The sequence below is a fragment of the Ailuropoda melanoleuca genome, chromosome 12 (genome assembly GCF_002007445.2).
Source record: "Ailuropoda melanoleuca isolate Jingjing chromosome 12, ASM200744v2, whole genome shotgun sequence".
Lineage (NCBI taxonomy): Eukaryota > Metazoa > Chordata > Mammalia > Carnivora > Ursidae > Ailuropoda > Ailuropoda melanoleuca.
The window spans coordinates 19,387,169-19,415,019 of NC_048229.1; the positions used below are offsets into that span (position 1 = coordinate 19,387,169).

Consider the following 27,851-nt stretch of genomic DNA (forward strand, 5'->3'; position numbering starts at 1 on the left):
TAAGGAGGAGAGGCATGAGAAGGACAAGTTTGTATTTGCGTGGGAACCAAGCTATTCGAAAGGAAGAGGTATTGTATTTACAAAACATACTGGGCAGGTAAGTAACCTCGTCTTGTTCCGGGTGCAGAGGGGTCATCCTAAACCCACTGGGGTCTTGGGCAGAAAAGGCCTGGGGGAGGAGATACCAACTGCCTCCAAGCCCTGCCCCTCTCTGAGCTGAGGTGTCTTCCTCTGTGAATGGGGACGACTGTGCCTGCCACAGTGCTGGGCAGCACTGGGGCGGAGGGGGGGGAAGCGCCTGGAAAGAAGACAGAGCATAGCCTTGACAGAGGGAATGGGGAAGACATGTGAGCAACAGTTTCACAGGGGTGTGGGGAGACTGGGCCTTGATGGATGAATGCGGCTTGGCCAGACCAGGAAGGGGTGGGCAGGGCGCTCCTAGCAGAGGGCAGCAGAGGAGAAGGAACATGGGCTCAGGGCACCTGGGTGGCTCAGTCAGTCAAGTGTCTGCCTTTGGCTCAGGTCATGATCCCAGGAGTCCTGGGATCAAGCCCTGTGTTGGGCTCCCTGCTCAAGGGGAGCCTGTTTCTCCCTCTCCTTCTGTTCCTCCCTGCCCCCCACTCATCTGTTCTCTCTCAAATAAATAAATAAAATCTTTAAAAAAAAAAAAAAAGAAGGAAGTGTGTTCTGTGCTTATGTGTGTTTAGCCTCTTACAGGTTCCAAATACTTTCAAACTGAGGGTGCCTCCAGGCCTCTAAGTGGTTACCCTGGCTTCTTTGTCCCCAGGCAGGTCATCCCCAAACTGTCCTTGCCTGTTGGGCCTCCATGACTTCAGTCCATGTATGGTTTTGGTTACAGGGAGCCTGGGTGGTGGTCCCCAGGAAGTGGAAGCCTGACAGCCATGTTAAGTTTAATGAGAGTGTAGAAATGGAGGGGCTGCGGGGCAATCTTCCCAACAGGGCCAGAATCTGGAAAAACACGTCCCGTGTCTGACCTTGTGACACACACTGGGAACGGCAGAGCCCACAAGACACCAGGAAAAAGGGCCTCGGATGGAAACTCTGAGCAGCAGCTGTGGTGTCCTCGACGCACAGAAAACCTAAGGAGGCGCCCTACAGAAGCTGGAGAGGCAGCCGTCAGAGCTGCAGTGCTGCAAAGACCAAGAGGGGGGCCTGCAACTCCCTGAGGGTGGACAGGATGGGAAAACACAGCACAGGACAGGAGCTGAGCTCGCTGTGAGGGCCTTGAGCTGGCCGGCCTCCTGAGAGGCACTCAGTTAAAGGTGATTATTGTTACCAACGTGATCCCTGCTGGGGGGGAGGCGGGGGATCCCGAGGCTGGTCTACTGGTTTAAGGGGCTGATGCCAGCATCCCAAGATTACAGGTTCAGTCAAGGCCCTCACCTGTCGATGACCAGCTCCAGCAGAACAGCATGGGACAGCTGCGTGAACTCGGGGTCACCTGGCACGTGGTCATAATGCTCTAGCAGGGCCACCATGTCCAGGTCGCAGGCCACGCGGTCAGGGAACTTCCAGGAGGGGAAGCGCACAGGCCCGGCGCGAGAGAACACGTCCACGATGGCGCCCTGCAGGTCGGTAAGGTCCTTGCGCAGACTGTCCATGCAGGACTGGCTGCCCAGCAAGTGCGCCATCCTTGTGGCTCCTGGGGTGAGCAGAGAGGATCCCCGTTAGCCAGAGCCATGTGGCTGCTGCTGGAGGAAACTTCCTAAAATCCCTAAAATCTGTCCAGTCGGTCCTAGGCCAAAAGCCCAAACTAGACCCTGCGGAAAAGTCTTTCCCAGGCCACGGGCCCTTTGATACCTAGTAGTGGAGAGACCTCACCAGAATCCGGCTCGGGCAGCCTGCCCCACGTCCACACTGTCAATTCCATGCTCCACAAGTCCCTCCAAGGGCCTGGGTGTGCCAGACCCCCACTAAAGGCTGGGCAGATACAGCTATGAATAAGAAGTACCCACAATCATCCTCTTTCTGCACAAACCATTGAACAGGCAACTGAGGACTAAAAGAGAGTTGTAGCTGCAGCGTGACAGGAAGTGCTAGATCCTACCAGGCCACCGTCATCTCCCACCTGGACCACCGCAGCTGTCTCTGGCCGGGGCACGGGGCTGCCCCCTCCAAATGACGCATTTCAGCTCTAGAGATCTGGCCCAAACCTGATCTGATCAGGTCACCCTGGCCAACGCCCCTCAGGACTCCTAACGGCGAAAGGCCACCTCTGGCCACAGTCCTCCCCGCCGCCCTCTCTAGTCCCCACACCACCACCCCACACCCTGCATTCCAACCCCGGTCAGCTCCAAGCAGCGGCTCAAGTGCAGACACTCGTTTCTGAACCTGGGCCCATCTGTCCACTTGGTCTGAATCACACTTTCCCCATTCAATTCCCATTACTGGCCTAATTTTTCCCATCCTTCGGGTTTCCTGGATATCACCTCCTCCAGGAAGCCTTCCCTGAGCACCCTCCAGGCTGGGTGAGATCATCTCTCTGGGCTTCCCCCATCTGGGCCCTGATCCCTCTCTGCTGGAATGGCCTCCACGCTCCAGGACAGGTCCTCAGTCCACCTGAGCCACGGTGGTATCCCCAGTATTGCCAGCCTAAGGCCTGGCCCATGGTAGAGGCTCACTGGCAAGGGAATGGCTAATTGAATAGAGAAATGAAAAGAATCCACAAAGAAAAATTTAAATACATCGACTTTGGGCGGGGGGGGAGAACAAGTATTAAGGTGTAAAAGAGGAAAACCTGAAAATTTGTATCCATACCCAACCTAATCACTCTAGTGACAGGGGACCCATTGTATGTGAATGCAGAGTCCCAGTCCTGCCTTTTCCTGGCTGTGTGGCTTCAGGCCAGTCATTATACCCCTGTGAACCCTAGCTGTCTCAGTTGTAAGAGGGGGACACCATCCCCAACCAGGCCAGGTGGTTGTGAGGTCATTAGGCATCGACGAGTAGAGTGCTTGGTGCAGGGCAAGACACCAGTAAAAGTGCTCAAGCAGTAGTGACCATTAGTCTAGGGATTACTATTATTAGCAGTAACAACAGCAAAGACCATCCTTGTCTGGAGCCACTGTCTGCCTTCTGTATGCCCCCTTTCCCCCCTGCAGCCCAGACAGAATGCTTCTCGTCCATCTCTGGAGGCTGTGGACATCTGAAGCCAGTGATTTGGATGAATGGTCCCTGGTCCTTGATTCAGAAGGTAGAGAAGCATGACAGTGTCCTGGCCCCTCCAGTGGCTCATCCCAGGCCTTGCCAGTGTCACCCTCTTCTCACTGGTCAGAGCTGGGCAGCCCCGGTCTCTCCCCACCCTGCAGCAGGGTCTCTTGTCCCTTGTGGGCTTCTCGGCGGCAGAAAGTGCTTCCTTGTACCGCAGCTCCTCCCTGCAGTGCGGGGGCTGCCTGGGCAGTATTTAGGCCGTGGTTGATCTCTCTGATCCCCAGCAAGTCCAGGCGTGGTGGAGGAATCTCTCTTCCTCTGACCTACTTCCAGCCCAACCTCACTCATCTCAGAAAATGGCACTCCCACTATGTGCAATGGGGCACGTCCTTGGATTCCCTTCCTATACCCCCTATGTAAGCACCCAGGGCCTGCCAATCCCGTGTCCAGACCACACCAAGAATCCACCACTGTGTTCATCGCTCCACTGTGTTCCACACTCCATCTTCTCCCCAGACCACTGCCACAGTCTCCTTGAGGGGTCACCTTCGTCTCTCAGCTGAGGACCACCTTGTTCGTTCTGTATATGGCCCAGCTTGGTGGGGAGTCTGCTTCTCCTTCTGTCCCTCCCCCTTCTCATGCTATCTCTCTCACTCTCTCTCTCTCAAATAAATAAATAAAATCTTAAAAAAAAATAAAAAAGAAGGCAACTCACCCCCTTGCTTAGAGCCCTTGCATGGCTTTCTATAGCATAAACACTGGAACACTTCCCTGGGCTCTGGCCCTGTGTGGTCTGTTCCCACCTCAGCATCTTCCCACCCAGAATGTGCCTTTTCAACTCCCCATACTTCCTCAGATAAGACACCTCCCGCAGGTCGCCAGGCCAGGTGAGTTCACCTGTTACATATTCTCAGAGTATTCTGTTCTTTTCCCTCCCAACATATACCACACAGGCACTAAATTATTATTTGAGTAATTATTTGCAGTTGGCAATCTGTCTCCCTACAAGCACGTGGACTGTCTTTTGAGTTCACTGTGGTATGACCTGGCCACGCAGGCCAGCTGCTGCCCACAGGTCCTGGGACACTCAAAGGCACCCAGGGGTGATTCCTGAAGACTGAGCTGGCCTCTCTGGCCTCCCAGAGGACTGAGCCCTGTCCTCACCTCTGTGAAGATGCCTGCCCGTGAGGCTGGATGTCTGGCTCTCAGGCTAGCCTGTGGGCTCTGGGGCTCAGGTCAGAGGCTCATCCGGGTGCCTGGTTTCCTGTCTCCAGTGCAGGGCTGGCCCCGAGTAGCTCTTTAATCTCTGAGAATGGATGAAGGCAAGAGTGAGTGAGTGGGTACTCAGGGAGGCTTCCTGGTGGGGCAGTGAGGAGGCTGTCCCAGAACGAGAGGGGGTACCGGGCTGGAGTAATGAAGTGAGGGAAAGGTCACTTGGGGTCATCTGTCTTGAGCCTGAGCACACAGGTTGTGCTTTAACAGTGCTAGGCTCTCACCGTAGGACCTACTGTGTGCTACTTCCTGAATCTGACTCTTTTATACAGATGAGGAAGCTGAGGCTCTGGAAATTAGGGGATTAATTCAAGGTCACTCAGGGAGCCAGGATTCTTGAGTCCAACATCTCTGCTCTGTCTTCAGGCCATAATACTTCTAGGGCAGCACTGTCCAAAAGAAATGCAATGCTAGCCACAAGTGGGATTTTACATTTCCTACTAGCCACAAAAAAAGTAAAAAGAAACAAGTAAATTAATTTTAATTAAATATTTTATTTAACCTAATAAACCCCAAATAGTATCACTTCAACATGAAACGAATATAACACCATTAAGGAAATTATTTTACAGTCTTTTCTACGTTCAGTCTCAAAATCCAATTCTTTGACACTTACAGCACATCTCAGTTTGGACTGGTCACCATTTTCAAATGCACCACCACATGGATGGGTGGCCACCGAACTGAACAGTGCAGGTATAGAGGGTCAGATCCTGTGTGTTCAGTGGGCAAATGGTGACTGTGTACCTTTGACATCCAGGGCACCGTGTCAAGAATAGGGACAGAGAAGGACACACAGAACCCTGTCCCTTGGAGCCACCATCTGCCCTGAGGATCTCTACAGGGGGCAAGTCTTTGGTATGTCAGCTCTGTCAGTTCCACCCACAGGGCAATGAACATCCACCCTGTAACACTCACAAACACAGGCCCTTATCCCCGCACACACATGCTGCCGCGGTGACGGACTCGCCCGAGATACTGCCACCCGTGAAATTTTATATCCCCAAGGAATTAGGCAGAAGCAAACAGAAAAAACAGACTGAAACATTCTGGGTTTCCTTCCCGGAATGGGCGGGAAGAAAGCAAGCAAGCAAGCAGTCCTGCCCTAGGAGGAGGCATATTCAGGTGGCAAAGCACCCAGGACTCGGGAGCTTGTCTGTGGAGACATGGAGAAGCACTGCCCTATTCACCCTCAAATAACAACAGCTGCCATCTGGGGCCATCTGAGATACCAACTCCTGTTAGATTCTGGTTCTGATAAGCAGCCACAGATGCCAAAGCACCAATAATATGTAAGAGGAAAACACCACCTTGAAAAATATCCAAGGTTACCTTATGTCATTTCTTCTGAACATTGGGGATTTGCTGTTATAAACATGGCTTGAGAACCACTTCGGTGTGTGGCAAGCGAAGGCGCATTTGACGTGGGCTTTCTCTGTAATTCCTGGGTCTTGAGTAGAACCCTCAGCCTGAAGCAGCCAGCCCCACACTGACTATTCCTGAGATCATGTGGAAGATAGCACTCATTGGACCAACACTGCCCTGAGGAAGGAACAGCAGCTAACTCTGTCCTCTCCTCAGTTCCCGCATGCTCGAGGTGGACTTTGGACTTGCAGAGAAGGGAAGGAGTCCTTCCTCCACACCCATTCAACATGCAAGCCCCTTCTTTCTCTGAGTCATAGGACTCTACCCCTCTGGTAAAGATTATGCCTACCTCCTGGCCAGTGCCCCTGCTGAGATTCAAGGTCACCACCATGAAAATACTTTGGAGACTCTAAAACCGGGGTGCCTGGGGGGCCTCAGATGGTTGAGCGTCTGCCTTCGGTTCAGGTCATGATCTCCAGGTCCCGGGATCGAGCCCCATGTCCGGCTCTGGGCTCAGCCAGGTGTCTGCTTCTCCCTCTCCCCCTGCTTGTGTTCTCTTTCTCTCTCTCTCTCTAATGAATAAATATATATATATTTTTAAAGAAACTCTAAAACCATCTATATATCCCAGTTGTCAGGCTCTGACTCAGGACTAATTGCCTGGGTCCCTGGGGACAATGAAGGGACCAAGTGAAGACAAAGAGAAGTAGCTGCACTAGTAGAGGAGTTAGAATGGCCTGGGTTTGGATTCCCACACCACCAACTCCGAACTTCACTGTCCTCATCTGTAAATAAATTGGTATAAGAAATTAGTGATGTAATGCATACACACGATCTGGTCATGGTAAATGTTCAATAAATCCTAACTATCATTATCATTCTACATTAATAATAACAACAATGACATAAACCAGTTATGGAGTGTGTGTGATGGAAAAGAGAGATGGATAAGACACTTGGGAGAGCGTCTCTTCCTATCCCGCCTCCACTCACAGGCGAATAAACTATTAAACTATCCAGTCAAGGGCTAAAAGCCTGCCCGCAGTCCGGAGCTGGGATGGAGGGGAGAGGAGAGGGGACAAGGAGGACAGGATCTCAGGACACGAAACGGGAAGGGCGGGATTCGAGGTGAGCTCGGGGAAGCTAGGGAAATGGTCAGCAGGAACACACCTTTGGGAGTGAGGAATGGAACTTAAATTAGTCTTGATTCGAGATGGTCCGCCGGGCTTGAGGGCGGGGCTATAGAAGGTAGAGGGTGGAACCTAGAAAAGGCAGTCCCACAGGAAAAGGGACCAGTGGGAATTAGGCCTTGGGACTTGGGAAGGGGGTCTGGAGGAGGCAGGCATGAAGCGAAAGAAGAGGTTAAGGGAGGAGGGAGACGGGACTCTGAGGAGGCAGGCTGGAGGGGAAGGGACTCTCCAAGATCACAGGCCATTGGGAGGGAAAGAGGAACCCACCTTTGGAGTAAAGGAGAGGGGGGCCAGGTCCGTGGGGTGTGTGCAGAGAAAGTCCGCCGGGTGATGTAGAACGTCTCCCCAGTCTCCTGCGCCGCAGCCTTAGCCCTTGTGGTCTGGTCGGCTCACGGAACTAACCCCGGCGCGCCTTCGGCTCTGGGGATCCCCCATAAGTCCTAGCCGGGTGCCTCGACCGCTGCCATGGCAACGGCGTCTCGCGCAGACGCCTCCAGGGAGGGGGTGGGAAGTTGCATCACGAAGAAGGGGCTGTCCCGGAAGTGCGTCAGCCTCCCCTCCTCGGCGACAACTCTCTCGGCCGCCGCCATCTTGCAAGCTTGTCGTATCGTCCGTGCGGGGAGCTGCTTTGACGCAGCACCGCTCACCTTCAGCGAGGCGGACTGGCAGCCCTGAGCGTCGCAGTCATGCCGGCCGGACCCGTGCAGGCGGTGCCCCCGCCGCCGCTCGCGGCCACCGAGCCCAAACAGGTACCGCGACCCCCGCACCTCGACCGGCAGCCCGATCCTCGGCCTGGGCCCTCCCCTCCGGCGCGGGCGCTCTTCACTCGTGCAGAGGAAGAAGCGGCCGCTTACGAGGGCTTGGAGGGACTGCAAGTCCCAGGAGGCAGCGCGCTTCCCGCTCTGCGCTGCCTTCTGGTAGCAAAAGAAGCGCTCCTGGAACAGTGGTTCTCAAAGTGTGGTCCGCGGACCAGCGGCATCAGCATCACCTGGCAGTTGATTAGAAATGCCAGACTTAAATACTAATAACATTTTAACAAGATCTCAAGGTGATTGATTAAAGTTTGAGAAGCGCACTGATCCAGCCCCATTCGTAGGTTCTGTGGTTATTGGGCCCACCGTCGTCGTCTCCAGCCCGCCGGTTTTTGCCCACTAATCCCTAGTTTCCCAGACTGTACGGTACATTTTTGGTAATTCTCAGCATCTGCTCGGTGCTTACTGTAAGCCAAACACCGTGCCAGGCTCCGACTTACCCAGAATGAATGAAGCACAACTAGTTTAGGGAGCTTACAGTTCTAAGTGGGGAGACAGGTGTAAGTTAATATGCTTATCAAATGTTTATTTGTTTCGATTACCATAAATGATGCCAGCTAGCACTTAAATCAGCTGAGGGGAAAAGAGGTGTGTAAATAATTGCAGTATGGTGTGATAGGCCCTGTGAGTATCAGGTACAAAAGAAACTAATCAACATTTCTTTGATGGAGTGAAGGGGAAATTAAAGTAGGTGAAACCCACATGAGTGATAGGTACATTGCTTTTAGAAGGTTGAATTAGTGGTTTGCCAGACAGGATTGGAAAAGGTTAACAGTATCCTTTATTCATTAAGCAAATGTTATTGAGCACATATTGTATGGTGACCACTGCTTTGGGTTCAAAATATAGCACAGTACGTGACAGAAGAGGTCCATACCCTTACCACAAATATTTTAAATACATCTGTATCCCTGGCATTTTCCCAGTTATTTGGGGAAAAATAAACAACGTAATACCAGATAATTGCAGGGACACCAGGGTAGGAATCAGATGGTGTCTGTGGTCAAAAGTAAGTTAAAAGGTGTTATTGAAGCATAGGATTGGGAGAGTGGGGGTAAAAGATGCATTTTGGGGCATTTGAACTTTTCCTAGTACACAGTGGAGAGAAAGGGAGGAGTTTGAATCTGGATCATGACTTTTGTGTTTCAGAAATTCAGGTAGCAGGTAGTGATGAGAATTGCTGGAAGCACAGTTACTCAAAAGATGCTGAGGGCCTGTCCTAGATGTTGGGGGGAGGGTGGGGACAGGCTGGATGGGCAAGCTGAAGTCACAAAATGGCTGGTGGTGCAGACTTCCCAGCTGAAGTGATGTGTTGGAATCCTGGTTCTGCCATTTGGGCCAGTTAAGCTTTCCGTTCCTCCGTTTTGTCATCTGTAAAGTGGGGGTAATGAGTATTCACATCATAGGGCTCTCATGAGGGCTATAGTGTTAATATATTTAAGGTTCTTAGAAAAGTATATGGAATCTACTACGTGCTTGATAAATGTTATCATTGAATGTGGAGGCTGAGAAAAGGAGAGAAGGGCCATGTTTCTGGCCTGGGGACTGAGTACATGGTTGGCTGTTCATGAGGAAAGTGGTTAGAGAGGAAAGTGCCCTGGAGTCAGCTGATCTAGAGTTCTGTGAGGCATAAGAGTGATCTGAGACATCAATTTGGGTGGGATTGTTTAGCCTAGAGGTGGTAGGGGAAGTAAAGGACATAATTGTGAGTGCATGAGGACAGCGCGAATACTGTGGAGAACAGAATTTTTGGGAACCCTAACATAGGGCAGGAGGTGAAACAGGAGCCAGGAAGGTAACTTGGATGGAATGGTGAGCAGGAAGGAAAGACAGGAGAATGGGGCATGGGAGTTGAGTGGAGTTTTGTGAAGGAATGGTCATTGGTCACATGACCAGATGACTGCTGTAGTTGGCTGTAAGCAGTCATGCTTGACTTTGGCAAGAGCACTTGAAATGGATGGACCGAACAGGAGGTGAGGAAGTGGGAATGGCAAGACTGAGAAAACTCAGGATATTTAGCTACCAGAGGAAGAGGGGGAGAGCATAGCAGCAGGAAAGAATATGAGGGCAGGAACTGCAATTTAAGATGAGAGACTGAACTTTTACTAAGGGGAAGAAGCTGGTGAAGAAAGAATATTGGAGCTTATGGGACAGTTGATGATGTGTATTCCAATTGGGTCTCACAGAACATTTGAGCGTTGAGTGACGGTTATGACTAGAATAGGTGCAGAGGGAAAGGGCATAAGGAGCTGTCAGCAAAGAGTTTCCCGTCTTTATTCAGCAAACAGTCATTAAATATCCTGTGCCAGGCACATCCCTGGGTACAGACATGGCCTTCTGGATTCTGGAGGGTGGTTTCTTAGAGTGTGCTCAGATTCCCCCCCCCCCCCCCCTTNCCCCCCCCCCCATCTGAATCATCTGGGCACTTGGTAAAAATGCAGATTCCCAGCGTCACTGAGACTGGCTAGCTGGGGGGTGCCAAGGAGGCTCCTCTTTTCACTGGTTCCCCAGGAGAGTCCCGTGCAAGCACAGTGCAATTAAGAGAACCACTTTTCTAGAGCAGAGGGTCCTAACCAAGGAAAGTCCATGGGAGAGAGTCTATATTCTCAATAAATTTTGGAGGAGTTTGACAGTTGGATCCAATCCCCCAGACCAGGAACTTCAAGACATTATTTTCCTTTTCTTGTTTTTACAGCCCACAGAAGAAGAAGCTTCTTCAAAGGAGGATTCTACCCCCTCCAAGCCAGTGGTGGGAATTATTTATCCTCCTCCAGAGGTCAGGAATATCGTTGACAAGACTGCCAGCTTTGTGGCCAGGTAACATAGCTGCTTCTGCGTTGTCAGCCTAGGCCCATTAGCTCATCTGACACCACAGCATGGCAGTGAGGCAGGCCATGGGCAGGATTGGTGTCTCTGGCATGGCAGTGGCAGAATGTGAGTCACACCCAGCCCCAGAGTCACCAGGAACCTGTGCTTCCAAAAGAGGCCTGAGGAAGTGCCTGGAAAGCTGTTTTGTCACGGATAGTAATGTGTGTCTGTGTCTGAGCTGCCAATTGGAGGAAGATATTAAAACAGAGTTGGTCATTCTTACTATGCAAGAACTGCATTCCTCAGAGCTTCACCTGACCCATCTGCAAAATGGAATAAAATCCCACCTCAGAGTTGTTGTGAGGCAGGAGGGAGGGAATGGGACTGAGTGCAGTTCAGGTATATCATACAGGTGTCAGCTGTCTTCGTGGATGACACGGAAGTCAAGTGAGAGTTCCTCTCATCCTTCCCCATCATACTTTACACACTCCCACTTCCTCAGATGGAATCCTCTTAATGGCCACTTGACTCTAGAGGTCAGTGCATCCCCTAGTTTAAAGTATTTAAAGTATTCTTTTGGCAGCCATCAGGCCACATGCAGCTTATAGAGCTTTTGTTTGTCCTCATGATATATATATTTTTAAAGATATATTTATTAGGGAGGGAGAGGATTTTCAAGCAGACTCCACACTGAGCGAGAAGCCCCACTGACATAGGGCTCGATCCCATGACCCATGAGATCATGACCTGAGCTGAAACCAAGAGTCAGGCACTCAACCAACTGAGCCACCCAGTTGCCCCGTCACAGTATATTTTTTAAAAAAACCTGAATGGGGCGCCTGGGTGGCTCACTGGTTACGCGTCTGCCTTCGGCTCAGGGCGTGATCCTGGCGTTATAGGATCGAGCCCCACATCAGGCTCTTCTGCTATGAGCCTGCTTCTTCCTCTCCCACTCCCCCTGCTTGTGTTCCCTCTCTCGCTGGCTGTCTCTATCTCTGTCAAATAAATAAATAAAATCTTAAAAATAAAAATAAATAAATAAATAAAATAAAAAACTTGAATAAATTGCCACCATTTAAAAATGAGGAGATTGCACAATACATCTGGATTTCTGGCTTCTGTCAATGAACTGGACAGCTTGTTGCATATAAGCAGTTGTTGGGTTTGAACAGACTGCTGCCCTCTGTGTGTTCTCCAGAGAGCCGTGCCTTGACCCCAGGGCAGTATCCCCATCACAGTACATCATTTTAATAGAGGGTTCCTTCCTTCCCAACCTCCTGATAAAGTGAAACATAGAAAGATGTTGCTCTGCTTGAGGCCTTTTGCTTGTCCGGCTCCGTGCAGATTCATGTCATCACATTTCAAAGGCTTTGATTAACCTGGGTATTGCATTAAATCTCTGTGCTTGGTTGAACAATGTCAGGTTTAGGGCAGTAAGTGTTGTGTTTATGATAAATGTTTAAAGTCTCATAGCAACGCTCATGCTTCCCTTTTTGCCCTGATAATTTAAAAACAGAATAAATAGGAAAAGGGTGTTAGAGGAAGAATCACCACAATCTCACTACCAGAATAGTTTCTACCAGCTATTTTCACTTTTCTGTTTCTTTCTGGTCCTTGGCATCCTTTTTTAGATCCTTGTTATACTAGTAGATACTTTCACATCCTGCTTTTCCCTTTTGTGCTGTGTTATAAGCATTTTCCCATGTTGCTCCACGGTCCTCTGATCGTGCGCTGTCCTTGATGCACCGTGTTGAGGTGACAGGCCTCCCTTGACTTGGCTGTCTCCTCTATATTTGCCTTCAATGTTTCCAACATTTCAATTTGGCACACAAAGCTGTGGGGGAAATCTGAGCATTTTCTTTCTCTTCTAGATTGTTTTCTTAGAAGAATTCTGTGTGGCACATTACTGGCTGAAAGAGCGTTTTTAAAGATTTTCTTAAACATTTTGCCAAGTAGCTTTCCAATAATTTTGTGCCAGCCTCTGTTGCCACAGAAATGAGTATCCAAGTTTTCTTAAAAATAAAAATGTGTGCATCCATATTTCTAGATATATTTTTGGTTAAGGTGATTGCCTTGTAGGCATTTTTAAGTATGCTTTCGTTTACATTGCAATGGAGGAACAGACGAGCGTCATCTCACTCTGGGATAAAGGAAGCATACAGGACCATCTTTTTACCTCTGTTGGGTCTTGCATATTGATTGATGGAGCATACAGTTAAAATCACTGAGTGTGTTTTTCCGAAAGAAGTTTTTTTCTCTCTAGGTTTGGTCTTCCCTTTGCTGCATTTTCCTGTCAAGAAACTGAAGTGGAAATTACCCTTAAAAAGTCCCACCAGCTGGGTTGACTCAGAATCATGTCTTTTTGTGCTGAAATCTATTCCTTGTGTTAGAGAACATAATTCTAAAATTAACATTAAGTTAATTTAAAGGAACAGAAGAGCTTGGAATGAACATGCCTGCCTTCTCATTTTCTTTCAGATTATTCCCAGATGTGGTGAGGTTATGGCTTAGGAGGCAGCAATAGAGGAGGCAAGCAGAGCCCCCCTTTTCTAGCAGCCCTTTGTCTGCCCTGGGTGTTTGCTGGGCACGCTGGCCTACTTCAGCAGTATCTAAGTGTGTACTCACCTTCCTCATACGTGGTTTGCATTATTTCAGAAGGTGAAAGGTGCTTCTTCCCTGAGCATGAGGTTCCAGTTGGACTCATGCACTGACTAATTGAGCCCTCCTGATGTTACCCATGCTACAGTGTGACCAGAACTCGCGGGGGAGCCAGCCTGGGTGTTGGCGGCCGCCACCACGGCACAGTTTGTTAGGGTGGCTGATCTGGGGCACAGCATTGCATGTACCCTGTCTCTCGCCCTCAAGCTAGCAAGGCCAGGGTGTGTAAGTCTCAAGAGAGTGAAGCAACCGGTTGCCAGCCGTCCCCGGAACCATCCCTTGATGTGTTTAGGGCATCTTTTGAGTGCTGGGCTCTGGCCGGAGGAGTGAAGGATGCCCCACAAACATCTTTTTTTTTTTTTTTTTTTAAGATTTTATTTTAGAGAGAGAGCATGAACGGGGAGGGGCAGAAAGAGAGAGATAGAAAGAATGTTAAGCAGACTCTGCACTGAGTGGGGAGCCTGACATAGGGCTCAATCTCACAACCCTGAGATCATGCCCTGAGCTGAAATCAAAGAGTCAGACACTTAACTGACTGAGCCACCCAGGCGTCCCCACCACAAACATCTAATACCCAGATCGTCTTTCGTGTTTATGGAACAGCCCTTTCTAGCCTTCATAAGAGTGACAGCCCTTGCATTGCAGGCTGCTCAAAAAGACTCTGGCATCTCCTTAACTGATGTGATCTATGTACTCTGGGGTAGAGAGAGAAGGTGGTATTAGCCACATCTTACCTGTGGGAATTTGAGTCAAAGAGAAGTTTGGACCCCCAGCTTCTGGGGAGGGGAGAGGGGCTGGAGATTGAATTCAGTCCCCAGTGGCGAGTGATTTAATCAGCCATGGCTTTGTGATGAAGTCTTCATAAAAAACCCTAACCAAAGGGATTCAGAGAGCTTCCAGGTCGGTGAGCAAGAACACATCTGAGAGGGTGCCGGGAGGTTGATGCACCCTAGACTCCACAGGGACAGAGTCTCCTGTGCTCAGGACCCTACCAGACCCATCCCTACGTGACTCTTCATCTGGCTGTTTATTTTTATCCTTTAAAATATCCTTTTATAAGTAAACTGATAATCTAGTAAGTAAAAAAAAAAAAAAAAAAGAGTGGGAGGTTTGGTAACTCGGTGAGTCAGTAGCGAACTCAAAATGTGTATGCGTCCATATCTTGTGGCCTTAAGTTCAGTGTGCTTTCTGAGTGACACAGGTGTTATATATGTGTGCCACCTTGAAATGTTACCACTGGGACTCTTTAAAAATCAGGGTTCCCCAAATATCATGAGAGGGACTTTTTGTTTTATTCTGAGGTTGTTAAAGGCATACATACTGGGGACCTAGGGTGTATGTGGGAAACTGTCTGCGTACTGGGAGAGATGGGAGACCTCCCTTCTGTTCTCACCGCTCCCCTTTTCATCTGGATGTGCCTTACACAGCCGCACAGATCCGGGTCCTTGGAGAGCCGTGTTTGCTGCGTGGGCACCCAGTACTGAATGAGGTGATTTTAGGTAGTACTTGGACAAAGCATTACATAAAATTGTTTACATTTCGGTGTTTTTTTCAGTCCTTGTGGTTACCCAAAGGACAGAGTGTCAGTTTGGTGCTAGTATGTCTTTGACACCACCTAGCACTGTCATCTCCCTTCTTAACTAAGAGAACTGGCCTCAGTCTCAGCAAACTTAGAGCTAGACCTTAACGGTATTACTTTATTTTCATTGTGTTTAATTTTACGTTTTCTTTTGCTAGTGTAAAGCCATACTGATTTTTATTTGAAGTAGTAATATATGTCTTTCTTTGTAAGTAGATTTTTAAATAAATACAGAAAAAGAAAAAAGCAGTAAGTTAAGATGGTTTCAGGAATGGCAAGACCAGCAGAAGAGCTACAGGAGCAGCAGAGGTCTGGGAGACCCTGTGGTAGAGGAGGCCTGGCCCAGTCTTGGAGGAGGCAGATGACTAGCCACTGACACGAGGAGCCTCACGGAGGACTGCTGCTGCGCTCAGGGATGGGCTAGTTTGAGTGATGAGTGGTGGCAAGAAGGGGGCTGGATTGGTCAGTGTTCTGCATCTAAGCGATTGTAAGGGTTGTGGTGTTAATTCTTGTCTCTTTTCCTCCTTGTAGAAATGGACCTGAATTTGAAGCTAGGATACGACAGAATGAGATCAACAATCCCAAGTTTAACTTCTTGAACCCTAACGACCCTTACCATGCCTACTACCGCCACAAGGTCAGCGAGTTCAAGGAGGGAAAGGCCCAGGAGCCATCAGCCGCCATCCCCAAGGTCATGCAGCAGCAGCAGCAGGCCACCCAGCAGCAGCTGCCGCAGAAGGTTAGAGCCATCCCCTTCCTTCGTATCCCCAGGGCTGAGAGGGAAGCCAGGCCAGGGAGGGGAGGATAATGAGCTATCTAAACCTCACTACCAGCCAGGGATGAGGTTTCTATCCACGGAGGAGGACACTGAGGCTCAGATAGCAAAGTACTGCTCGCATCCTGAGCGCTGCTTGTTGGGCTCTGTGCTCAGTGCTTTGGGAGTCTCACTAGCACCTCACAGCAGCTGCTTGAGGAGGACAGCAAAGTGACCATTTTACAGATGAGGAGCCTGAGGCTTGGGGAAGTACGATTTAGCCCGGCCACAGAGTCAGTAGTCCGGAGTTCAGGCTCTTGGCCTGTACTCTTTGCCTTGACCATGGAGTGAGGACAGTGCTGTGATGTAGCTGGAGGGGCCCTTCTTGAGCCATCCCTCCCATCCATCTCACCTTCCCAGGGCCCCTCCTTGTGGCCTGCCTTAATATGCTAATCCTCTCTGGGTCCATCGCTAGGGACAATTAGGGTTGTCAGCGAGGACAAGAAGGGCTGGCACGTTTTGCTGCCTGTGTAGACTTAACCTGGTCCCTTTTCTTTGCTCTGTTCCTCAACCTTGTTGGCAAAGGCAGTCTCCTGTTTTACAGTGGGAAATAAAAGTTGGAGTAGATATTGTGACCTTGCATTGCAATTTACTACTTGTAGGGCCTCAGGCTACCTCCGTTTCCTTATCTATAAAAGGGATTCACAGTGCCTGTTCGCGTGGAAGCCAGGAAAGGTAACAAACATGGAAGTCCTCTGTCAGTGGGTCCTCTCCATACATGTAGGGCTCACTGTGTCATTCATCCTCCTTGGGTGGGATTTAATAAGGCATGTTCCTGTCAGATCTTCTGCCACCCAATTTTAGCCCTCAGTTTCAGGTCAACAGCAGAAATACATAGGGGCACGGCTCTTGCTTGAAGCCATTCAGGGCGTTGAGGCCACAGTTGGCCAAGAAATTGGCGCTCTTATAAGTTAGGTTTCTTTCACACTGGGCCAGTGATGTGCATGTGATTAGCAGAATTATAGAGTTCTGTGCCACCCTGCTGGGGGTGTCTTCCCACCCCTTCTCGAGCCTCACATTCTCTGCGCATCTTAGGTCCAAGCCCAGGTGATACAAGAGACCATCGTGCCCAAAGAGCCCCCTCCTGAGTTTGAGTTCATCGCAGACCCCCCCTCCATCTCAGCCTTTGACCTGGACGTGGTGAAACTGACGGCTCAGTTTGTGGCCAGGAATGGTCGCCAGTTTCTGACCCAACTGATGCAGAAAGAGCAGCGCAACTACCAGTTTGACTTCCTCCGCCCGCAGCACAGCCTCTTCAACTACTTCACGAAGCTGGTGGAGCAGTACACCAAGGTGCCTGGGCAGGGCGGGGGCGCTGGGCCTAGGGAAGGAGGGCACCTTACGGAAGCACTGTATCTACTCGCGTCTGCAAGGACATGACTCCTCTGTGGGCCCTCAGGCAGATGTTAAAAATTCCAGTTCAGGGGCGCCTGGGTGGCACAGCGGTTAAGCGTCTGCCTTCGGCTCAGGGCGTGACCCTGGCGTTATGGGATCAAGCCCCACATCAGGCTCCTCCGCTATGAGCCTGCTTCTTCCTCTCCCACTCCCCCTGCTTGTGTTCCCTCTCTCACTGGCTGTCTCTATCTCTGTCAAATAAATAAATAAAATCTTAAAAAAAAAAAATTCCAGTTCAGTGTAAAGTCTAGATTTCTTTCTTTTCTTTCTCTTTCCCTTCTTTTCTTCTCTTTCCTTTCCTTTCTTTCTTTTTTCTTCCCTTTTCTTTTCTTTCTATTCTCTCTTTCTCTCTCCCTTTCTTTCTTCTTTTCTTTTTTTTTTTCCACAGATAGAGGGGGCAGGCACAAGCAGGGGGAGCAGCCGGCAGGGGAGAAGCAGGCTCCCCGCTGAGCATGGAGCCCAATGTGGGGTTCAATCCCAGGACCCCAGGATCATAAGCTGAGTTAAAGGCAGCCGCTTAGCCGACTGAGCCACCCAGGCGCCCCTAAAGTCTTGATTTCTATTCAGTTCTGCCTTTTAAATGTAACATGGACTGCTGGTTTTAAAGAGAAGTGAAAGGTGTGATTGATAACTGCCATTGGGTTAGTGCCTGTTACATGACAGGGCCAAGTGCTAGCTGCTTTTAAGTACATTGAAATCTTCAGTTGCCTAGGACGGGACCTGAGAAGAAGCAAGCCCTTAATAATTGCCTCCTTTTCCCAATTTAATCTTCATAAGAACCCAGGAGGTATTCCCTCCACCCCCCTTCCCCTTTTTCAAAAGCAGAAACAGTCTCAGAGAGTTGAAGTTACTTGCTCATGATCTCTCAGCTAGTAAGTAGCAGCATTGACTCTAACATCTATGTTGTTTTTCACCCTAAAAAGTACCTTGAATTAGAAATATAATTTAAATAAGCGCTGGGAGACAATTTAACTTGGGTAAGTATAGCCAGTACTGTTGAAATACTTAACATACGTAGCATTTTCTCATGTAATCTCTCGTAATCTGTAAGTAGCCACTGCCGTTCTTATTTTACAGAAGAGGAAGTAGGCACAGAGAAGTTAACTTGGGCAGGGTCACACAGCTAGGGCTTGCTGAGCTGGGACTCGAACTCTGGCATTTTTACTCCAGCTCCTAAGATCTGGGCCTGAGGGGCTGGAACAAGAAGATCTTAATTATCATGCTACATTATTGTAACCAAGAATCTGGATAAGTCAGTATTAGTATTTAAAAACAATAAGATTGTTAATTTATTGCAAAGCACACTGATACAGATTTGCCAGTGGCTTGTTTTGCTTGCCCAACATGTAGTGGAGGTTATCTTCCCTTTTTAGTGGCATGGTTCGTACATCTGTTCCTGATACTTAGAAACAGTACGTTAAAGATCTGACTTGAAAGGACTGTGATGATTTATTCTAACTTAGTTTACTCTATGTAACTAGAAAGAATTATAAAAATGTGTGAGTTTAGAAAATGATCAAATCAAAAAATGGTAGAGTAGCTGAGCTAACAATCATGAAAAGCCAAAGGGTTAGTGTAATTAATTACACAGTATCAATTTTAAGTGAGCCCTTCCTTGATTTTCCCTACTGGACTACATCCAGGGTTAAAGGTTCCCAGATCCCTTTTTATTCTGTTACTTCCCTGTTCCTTCTCTCTCAGGACTTGGGTATTGACATCTCGTACTCTAACCTGAGGGCACTGGTGTCTGTCCCTAGGCATGGGAGACTCTAGGAGCAGATTTATTCCTGAAGTAAAGGTATAGGGATGATAGGGTAGGGGTGAGCCACTTTGCCAATGATAATAAATACTGTTGGGAGTTTATGCTGTTTTGAACAAAGCCATCATTCGTTGTCTCATCAAATATATATCCATTGTCGGATTTTATTGCAAATGCAGGACCTGTAATAGGGAACAGAAGACAGAGAAATTTCTGTCTTTTGGAGTTTCTGATCTGGTGAGGGGGGTGACAAACAAGTGCAATGTCAGTGGATGTCCAATGGTAATAAATACTGTGGAGAAATAGAAAGCGGGGACAGAATCTAGGAGATGAGATGTGTGGCGGCAGTCTGGAGTAGGGTGTCAGGGGAGCACATGCAGACGGGCCTGGTGGCATGCGCAAAAGGGTAGGAGCAGCCTCATGCCCCGAGAGCAGCTGGCGCGTGCGGACTGTACGCCAGGTGGTAGGCAGTGCTTTTGCATATTTTCCTACCAGTCCTTGCAGCAGCCTTTTACGTTGACTGTGCCCCCTTTAAGTGGTGGTGTCACTATTTGTAGAAGGCAGCCAAGTTACAGAGGGTAAATGACTTGCCCAAAGTCGCACAGCAAAGTGGAGCTGGGATTGGGCCCTGGAACCCCATGCTCTCGCTTTTCCGGTGCCTTTCCACAGGCCGCGGGAGGCCCCCTCTTTGTCCTGTGTTGTGCTGCACTGACCGTTGCTTTAACTCTTCCACATTTCAGATCTTGATTCCGCCTAAAGGCTTATTTACAAAGCTCAAGAAAGAGGCTGAGAACCCCCGAGAAGTTTTGGACCAGGTAAACTAAATTATAACTAGTTATTGGTGGCGTGAGTGACTTTGTGTGGGTTGTTTCATATTTGGAAATTGGCTCCGAGGCGGGACCTTGTTGTGTTCTAGGGATAGGAGTGGTGGGAAGAAAGGCCTTGTGGCCCCAGAGGCTGAAGAACCCTGGACTCTGTGCTCCCTAACTTTCTGTTTTTCCCTCAGCTTTACTGGATCTTCCTCTTTTCTGTCCTCACTGGAACCCACCCCCTGAACAGGGTTTCTGGCGACAGATTCCTTTTGAGGCCCCAAGTTTTCAGAGTGGAGGAGAGAAGGCCCGTTGGCACTGCCTGTTTGAGTGGCTGCATGAAGGCTTTGTTTCTCAGGCTCTCAGATTGCTGCTTCTTTTGTGGGTACTTTGTCGTCACACAGGCTTCCTGGGACAGAGTTTGCTGCTCTGTGAGCATCGAGCCCCTTGCCAAATGAAGCAGAAAACTCTGAGGTTATAACAAATAGGTGCCCTTGAGGCCCAGACACAAGGTTTCAGTGGCATTTAGAATTTTTTTTATTCTGTCCAGGCTCCGGGCCTGACTGAAACCAAATGCAAATCCCATAGTTTCCTCCAGGAAGTTCCCCTTGTGGGCAGAGCCGCCTCCTGTTCCAAAGGAGATGCTGGCTCTGGTGAAGGTGCTGGAGGTGACAGCTCTGTCAGGAGCAGACCCTGATTCAGCTTAGCATCATGCCGTTTCCTGTCTCTTCAGGTGTGTTACCGGGTGGAGTGGGCCAAGTTCCAGGAGCGAGAGAGGAAGAAGGAAGAGGAGGAAAAGGAAAAGGAGCGAGTGGCCTATGCGCAGATCGACTGGCATGATTTTGTGGTAGTGGAAACAGTGGACTTCCAACCCAATGAGCAAGGTAGGTCTGTGACTCCAGGTGGGGACCCAGGAGCTTGGAACCATCCTGGAATATCTCAGGTACACATCTCTTCCCAGGGAGCAGCACAGTCCTCCCAGAGGGTTTTTTCTATCTGTTTCATCTCTGCTGCCAGAAGACTTCAGATTTGCCACACTGCCCCACTTAAATGCAATCGAGCAAACACCGTGCCAGACCTTGGGTGGGCATCTGGAGCTGGAACAGAAATCAGGCCCTTGGAGAGCTTACAGTGTGGGGAGGATAGAGCAGTGGGCCTTTGATAGGGAGTGTCTGTGGAGGTCTCCTTTTGACTCTGGATCACCCTCTGCCAGGGAATTTCCCTCCCCCCACCACCCCAGAGGAACTGGGGGCCCGAATCCTCATTCAGGAGCGCTACGAGAAGTTTGGGGAGAGTGAAGAGGTTGAGATGGAGGTCGAGTCTGATGAGGAGGACGAGAAACAGGAGAAGGCGGAGGAGCCTCCTTCCCAGTTGGACCAGGACACTCAAGTGCAAGACATGGATGAGGTATGCTTCTGGGAGGGTCTGCGAGCTGGCCTTTCCCTCTGGAGCTTAAGGAGATGGGGGTACTCTTCACAAGTCAGATCCAAGTCCCTTTGAACCTTGAAAGGAGGCGTGGGTCCCAAATAAGGCATTCTGGCTGAGTAGCTGCCCAAACCCAGGCAGCATAGAGCCTCTTTCCAGCTCGGGCAACAAAGATTCATTCACAAGCAAGGATCTGAAAGCTGTCTGGCTCTGTTCTGTGACCTTCTCCCCTTCGCGCAGAGGCCCTGCCCCCCCCCCCCCCCACCCCCNCCCCCCAATGCCAGTTCTCAGTAAGGGAAAACTTTTCGCCACACGCTTTGATGCATTTGAGCTTGGGCCCAAGTGATCAGCAGTTCCCATAGCTTTTCTTAGTGTAGCCTCTTCTTCCTTTCGGCCACTTCTACCCCCTCCAAGCAGGCATAGAGTCTCCAGAGCCAAGCTGCTCTCCTCCCCTTGGAAAGAATTTGTGTGTGAGAAGAATGGCCCCTGTGTCTGTGGGAATTGACTTTTTCTCTCCCTCCCAGCATTGCTTTGTGAGCAGCTACCATTGAGTGCCGACCTGCTCCCCGCACCCCTCCCCAGCATGTTTAAGTGCCCTTGGCCTCCTGGGACTGCCTGGTGCCAGCTGCTGGAAATGCCTGGGCGGAGTGTTAGCACCACGGCCTCCAGCGCTCTCATTCATGTTGTGAGGAAGGAGCTTGGCCAGGTGCCGGCTGGCCTGGGCTGCCCCCGGAGGCTTAGCACATGGACGCTGTGGCTGGCAGGGACCTAGGCTCCTTGCCACCCTGAGAGTCACCAGGGCTCAGCTGCAGGGAGGTGGCCTCTCGGCCCTTCTCTGAGTCCTGCCATTGCTTTGCTTTTCAGGGTTCTGATGATGAAGAAGAAGGACAGAAAGTGCCCCCACCCCCAGAGACACCTATGCCGCCGCCTCTGCCCCCAACTCCAGACCAGGTCATTGTTCGGAAGGACTATGACCCCAAAGGTAGGGCCTGCTTTCCTGCCCTCAGATGTTCCTCAGTGCTGTCTGTTTCTAGGAGGGGGTGAGGTGGTTTGTTGCAAATGCATGGATAGCCCCACCTTTGCGGGCCTGGCGGTAGGGAACAGAGCTGCGTCCTGTCTAGCACCCAGGGGCCTTGCACAGGGCCAGCCGCAGCATGGCACTAAATGGATGTGTCTTGGATGAGTGATGCACAGATGAAACAGCAGGCTCTTAACCCCGGCTGCTTCCCAGTGTTCTCATTCAGGCCTCTCTGTTTCCTTTTAGCTTCCAAGCCCCTGCCTCCAGCCCCTGCTCCAGATGAATATCTTGTGTCTCCTATCACGGGGGAGAAGATCCCTGCCAGCAAAATGCAGGAACACATGCGCATCGGGCTTCTCGATCCCCGCTGGCTAGAGCAACGAGACCGCTCCATCCGTGAGAAGCAGAGCGATGATGAAGTGTATGCACCAGGTGAGGTGGGGGTTCTCCCACCCAGTCCATACCCCTTCTCTGATGTGGCCCTGACTCGCTTTGACCCGTGGGAATCTCTCGACTGTGGTCAACTTGCTTTAAGCAAACAGAGCAACAACTGAGGTCAACAAAAACTTGAGGATAGGTACAACCTGTGATGCTACAAAAGAACTCCCCATTTTCCAGAAGGACTCTTCATAAGGCTCCTCCAAAGGCAGGTACCTGACATGATGGCATCCCGGACATACCAGAGCTGGGAAAGTTGACCTCCTTCAGGCTGTCTTAGAATGAGGACTCTAGTGCCTGGAGCACCCTGAGTGCTTTGAAATGAGACACGATAGGAAGAAAACTGTCGTAGAGGCAGGAGAGAAAGCTTTTAGTCCTGACTGCCACTTGTCATCTGTGTGACCCTGTCCCTTCAGTTGCTTTCTGTAAGTCAGTGGTTGGACGGGCTCTAGCATACAGGCTTAGTGCGGGCTCAGGATGGGCATGCCATTTTGGGACCCATACTTGGCCTGCCCCGTGGGACCAGCCTCTACTGTGCACCAGGAGAGTTGCTGCTCTGTTAGAAGGGCACCTGGTTTTAGTTTCTTTTCTGTCCCCTGCTTCCATTCTGTGACTATATCCAGGTCTGGATATTGAGAGCAGCTTGAAACAGTTGGCTGAGCGGCGTACTGACATTTTCGGCGTAGAAGAGACAGCCATCGGTAAGAAGATCGGTGAGGAGGAAATCCAGAAGCCAGAGGAAAAGGTGCAGTTCTGATGGATCCTAGTGCCTTCCCCACCCTCACACTCCTGTCCTTGGGCTGCGTTCTAGCTGTGGCTTTGCTTTCCCTTGCAGGTGACCTGGGATGGTCACTCAGGCAGCATGGCTCGGACCCAGCAGGCTGCCCAGGCCAATATTACCCTCCAGGAGCAGATCGAGGCCATCCACAAGGCCAAGGGCCTGGTGCCAGAGGATGACACCAAAGAGAAGATTGGCCCCAGCAAACCCAACGAACTTCCCCAGCAGCCACCACCTCCGTCGTCAGCCACCAACATTCCTAGCTCTGCCCCACCCATTACCTCCGTGCCCCGGCCACCCGCGGTAAGCCAGTAGCCACTTTGGGACTGATCTTGTAGAGCTTGGTTCTTGGGGTTGGACAGTATTGGCTGAGAAGGACAAGTTCCTTATAGAGGGCCCCAGGTGCTGTTTGGGTCAAGTTAAGAGACAAAGAACTCTTTAATTGTAAGTGGGAACCTCTACTCTGATCTCCGTCTGTGTGGGAGGATTGGAGCAGGGAGGGAGGCAAGAGGCAAACGTGAGAAGCAGGCTTAGGGCAGAGAAGGGCTGCAGGGCTTAACAGGTCTTCGAGGCCTGCTGGCCCTTCTCCAGGAAGCTAAGTTGAGGTCAGCCTTTTTAGTGGCTCTCACAGCGTCTGCCACAAGCATCTGGTTGAGTCCCAAGTGGACAGATTGTCACTCTGGGCCTCTCTCGGCGTAGTTCCTGTCAGAATCTGGTTGTGAGCCTGCAGTCTGTCAGCCCCAGGGGACTCTGTCAGAGCTGTTCAGTCTCCATCCTCAAAGGCTGCGGGTGGCTAATCACCAGCCTCATATGCCCTTGAGGTCCAGCTTTGGCTTCCTGTGACCTATGGATCCCTTCTCCCCAACAGATGCCACCTCCTGTTCGTACCACAGTTGTGTCTGCAGTACCTGTCATGCCCCGCCCCCCGATGGCGTCAGTGGTCCGACTACCCCCGGGCTCAGTGATTGCCCCCATGCCGCCCATCATTCACGCACCCAGGATCAACGTGGTGCCCATGCCTCCCTCGGCCCCTCCTATCATGGCACCCCGCCCACCCCCCATGATTGTGCCAACAGGTCAGTATCTCTCATGTCACTTTCCAGGCCATTGGGTCAGGACTGTAGACTAAGCTCTGTGAGCAGAGCAGTGGCCGATGGTAGTGCCCAGCTGTTAACGGCTGGGGGTCTAGCCCAGAGGGGAGCCCTGGCTTCCCCATGTGAGTGATCCCTGCCTTCCCCATGTGAGTGATCCCTGCCCTAGGAGCTGGGGAGCCACAGGTCCTGGGGGAGATAGGCCGACGTGGCAGAGCCGGGGTCTGTGCACCCAGAGTGGTCAGTCTCTAGACAGGTACGGAGGCCCAGTGATGCCTGCCTGTCAGCTGGCACCTGCTCTGTCCATCAGTCCTGCCCCTGCTGCCCAGTGTGGGCAGTCTCCCAGGTCTCCCTGCCAGGGAACCTGCTGGCTGCCAGACTCAGCAAGGACTGACCCTTCACACCTCTGACCGAGAGAAGTGGGAAACCTTTGCAGTCTCCCCTCACCGGCCCTGATTCCCAGGGCCCTTCCTCTCACTCAAGCAGCTGCTTATTCCTGTCCTTGCAGCATTTGTGCCTGCGCCGCCTGTGGCACCTGTCCCGGCTCCAGCGCCGATGCCCCCTGTCCACCCTCCGCCTCCCATGGAGGATGAGCCCGCCTCCAAGAAACTGAAGACAGAGGACAGCCTTGTGCCTGAAGAGGAGTTCCTACGCAGAAACAAGGTATGTGATACCACAGTGCCACCCGTGGTGGTAATGCCTAGTTGGGGGATCCGTTCCTGCTGCAGTTACACATTCCCTGGCCCACCCTATTCTCCTCCCACTGTTTTGACCCAGGGGCCTCAGTCAGCTATTGGAGGCCTGTAAGGGCTTCAGAGCGCACAGCGGTTGTGCAGTCAGCAGTCAGAGGAGCAAGCCAAATAGGTGGTCCCTTTGTGTGAATTATTGTGGAGACCAGCAGGCAGGACTTGGGTATGAAGGGGACTCTGGACACGAGGAAATCCTGGGTGTAGTTCTTAACTTCTTTGTGGTCTTCTTTGGCTCCAGCCCTTTGGATTTCTCCCTATTGGGGGTTCTGTTGGGGTGCTAGAAATAACGGGAATCCTGGCACTGCCAGTACCTAGGGAAGCTGTCAGGTTCTAGTGAGGAGGCAGAAACAGTCCTAGCCCCACTCCCCCAGTGTATTTGACCCAGTCTTTTTTTTTTTTTTTTTCCCCTTTCTGATAGCAGTTCCCATTTTCTGAATACCAGCTAAGTACCAAAGTAGAGCTACATGTTTCACGGGCACGTGTTTCTTTAGTGCTTATGACAGTACCATGCAGCTGTTGTGATCACTTGCTTTATAAACTTGATGTTGCGGCCTAGAGAGACCTGATTAGAGGAGTTGAGAGCCCAGGTTTTCTGACTTTGTAGTTTATATTGTCTCTCTCTCTGCTGCTTCTGGTGTTTACAGGGCATTTTCTTACCACTTTTTCAGTTCCAGACTCACCAGGAGGCAGGGTAGAGATCATTTTAAAGAAGAGAAACCAAATCTTGAAGGTGGGGAGTGAGTCGTGCCCTGTCATTAGTGGTGTTAGTAGTGAGTTGGGCTGGGGTCCAAGAGCCCAGATGGACAGGTGACATTGTTTAGATTGGCTCAGGAATAGGAGAGCATAGTTCCTGATGGGCTAGGGTTCCCCAGATGTAATGGCCATGTCCTGTTTTGTAGGGTCCAGTGTCCATCAAAGTCCAAGTGCCCAACATGCAGGATAAGACTGAATGGAAACTGAACGGCCAAGTGCTGGTCTTCACGCTCCCGCTCACAGACCAGGTATGAGTTGCTGCTGGTAACTGGCATCAGGTGCAGGGGATCCAAGGAGTTCCAGGGGGACTGGGCGCAGTTTTCTTCAGCTGACCTTAGCAAGAGGCTGAGCAATCTCTCGGTCCCACAGGTCTCCGTCATCAAGGTGAAGATTCACGAAGCCACGGGTATGCCTGCAGGGAAACAGAAGCTGCAGTATGAGGTAAGTCAGATGTCAGTGGTCCTGCCCCTTGGGTCTCAACGCCTCTCAACGCCATCCCAGAAACTAGATCACCTGTGGAATCAAAGGGGTGAAGAGATGTGGGGATGGCCACGTGAATCTGTCCTAGAAGCGACGATGCTGACTGGGAGTGCCAGGGCAGGTTAGCCTGACAGGGCGAGGCTCAGGGTGGCTGGGACTCCGTGTAGTCTTGTGTGGAGCCCCAGAAACATTTTCCCTCAATCACTGGGGTGGACCTCTGGGGACGAGACCTGGAATGCTGTGGTGGGTTTCTGGCCCAGTGTTGGAGCCTTCCAGCCAATGTGGTCTGGGGTAGCCTGGCTTTGTGCAGGTACACAGAAGTGATGGTCCGGCTCAACCTGGTGCGCACCTGGCCACATGGGGCTGCTTTATTCTCCCTCTCAGGACTTTGACAAATCCCTACTCTGAGCCTCAGTTTCCTGTTCTGTAAAATGAGAGTCTTGGATTGATCTCTGAAAGGTCTTGTGATTTGAGAGTCAGAATTCCATGGGGTCGGTCTGGGCCAACTTCTTGGGGATTTGACAAAGAGGAAGAGCATGGGCTACTAGGAAGGAAGGAAAGCAGAGCATTCTCGGGGGAGCCAGAGACCTTCAGTCCCACCCTGTGCCACCTCCCCTCCCCGCCATTGTCCCATCTTCTTTCAGGCCTCTGTATTCACTGAATTCAGAGTGAATGGATGTTGGGAGTTGTGAGACTGTACATTGCTCAGGGCCAGGTTGCCCCATGCTAAAGCATACCACTGTTTTCCAGGGCATTTTCATCAAGGATTCCAACTCGCTGGCTTACTACAACATGGCCAATGGTGCCATCATTCACCTGGCCCTCAAGGAGAGAGGCGGGCGGAAGAAGTAGAGAAGAGAATCCTGCTGTCAGGTCTCAGCCACTGCCGTTTTTGCCTCTCCTGTCTCCCACTGTTCCACCCTCTGCTCCTGTCCCAGGAGACCCTGCCTTGTACGTTTGTTTCCCTCTTAACTAAATTTGGAAATTCAAATTGTCCTGCCAAGTTTTCTTCCCCCCACCCCCTCTCCACATTGATAAGGGAGAGCTTTCTAAGCCAGTCTCCTCCCCAGTGGTCTCTGGAATCCATTTGTGTTTGAGTCTTGATTTGAGGGGATTCATTTCTTTAGGTAGTGCATTAGGAGATGTGAACCCAGAAATGTCCTACGGGGTAGTCATAGTACCAAGTGGCACCTGGCTGATAGAATATGGTTGTTCTCATTATTAATCATTTTATATGTTGCTGTGGGTTGTCTAATAAACCTCTTATATCCTTCTTGTGAAAACGGTGTCATAAGCCTTGTCCCTTGGCCACCTGTGCCCTGTCCATACCCAAGGCAGTGGGAGCATGGCACAATACCTTGTGGCTCCTCTTCTACTCTGAGGAATGTTGGACTTTTTTTTTTTTTTAAGTCAAATACTTTTTTATTGAAGGAACTTTAGTATGCCAGAGGTAACATTTAAACAGTGTTAATAGGCTTTATGCTTTT

General features: G+C 50.6%; 2 protein-coding genes across 4 annotated transcripts in view; one reads left to right on the forward strand and one right to left on the reverse strand.

The window, feature by feature from the left end:
* CCDC157 (coiled-coil domain containing 157) overlaps nucleotides 1-7,570 on the reverse strand; it is a 14,879-nt gene extending 7,309 nt beyond the window's left edge. For 2 of the 3 annotated variants that reach the window (XM_011220179.3, XM_034639703.1), the window contains exons 1-3: nucleotides 7,266-7,570; nucleotides 4,336-4,477; nucleotides 1,405-1,663 (exon numbers count right to left, since the gene is read on the reverse strand). In XM_011220179.3, the coding sequence (XP_011218481.1) occupies nucleotides 1,405-1,652 (248 nt within the window). In that variant the 5' untranslated portion in view covers nucleotides 1,653-1,663; nucleotides 4,336-4,477; nucleotides 7,266-7,570. The remainder of the gene's footprint in view (nucleotides 1-1,404; nucleotides 1,664-4,335; nucleotides 4,478-7,265) is intronic. The other variant, XM_034639704.1, reaches the window with a different exon arrangement.
* On the forward strand, nucleotides 7,569-27,647 carry SF3A1 (splicing factor 3a subunit 1). The gene is made up of 16 exons (XM_002915568.4): nucleotides 7,569-7,747; nucleotides 10,506-10,627; nucleotides 15,387-15,594; nucleotides 16,705-16,962; nucleotides 19,564-19,638; nucleotides 20,366-20,516; nucleotides 20,846-21,039; nucleotides 21,922-22,039; nucleotides 22,322-22,507; nucleotides 23,137-23,258; nucleotides 23,349-23,594; nucleotides 24,160-24,367; nucleotides 24,891-25,045; nucleotides 26,031-26,132; nucleotides 26,254-26,325; nucleotides 27,115-27,647. Exons 1-16 carry the CDS (start codon nucleotides 7,685-7,687, stop codon nucleotides 27,214-27,216), a joined length of 2,382 nt encoding a protein of 793 aa, XP_002915614.2. The 5' UTR covers nucleotides 7,569-7,684; the 3' UTR covers nucleotides 27,217-27,647.
* The last annotated feature ends 204 nt before the right edge of the window (nucleotides 27,648-27,851 follow it).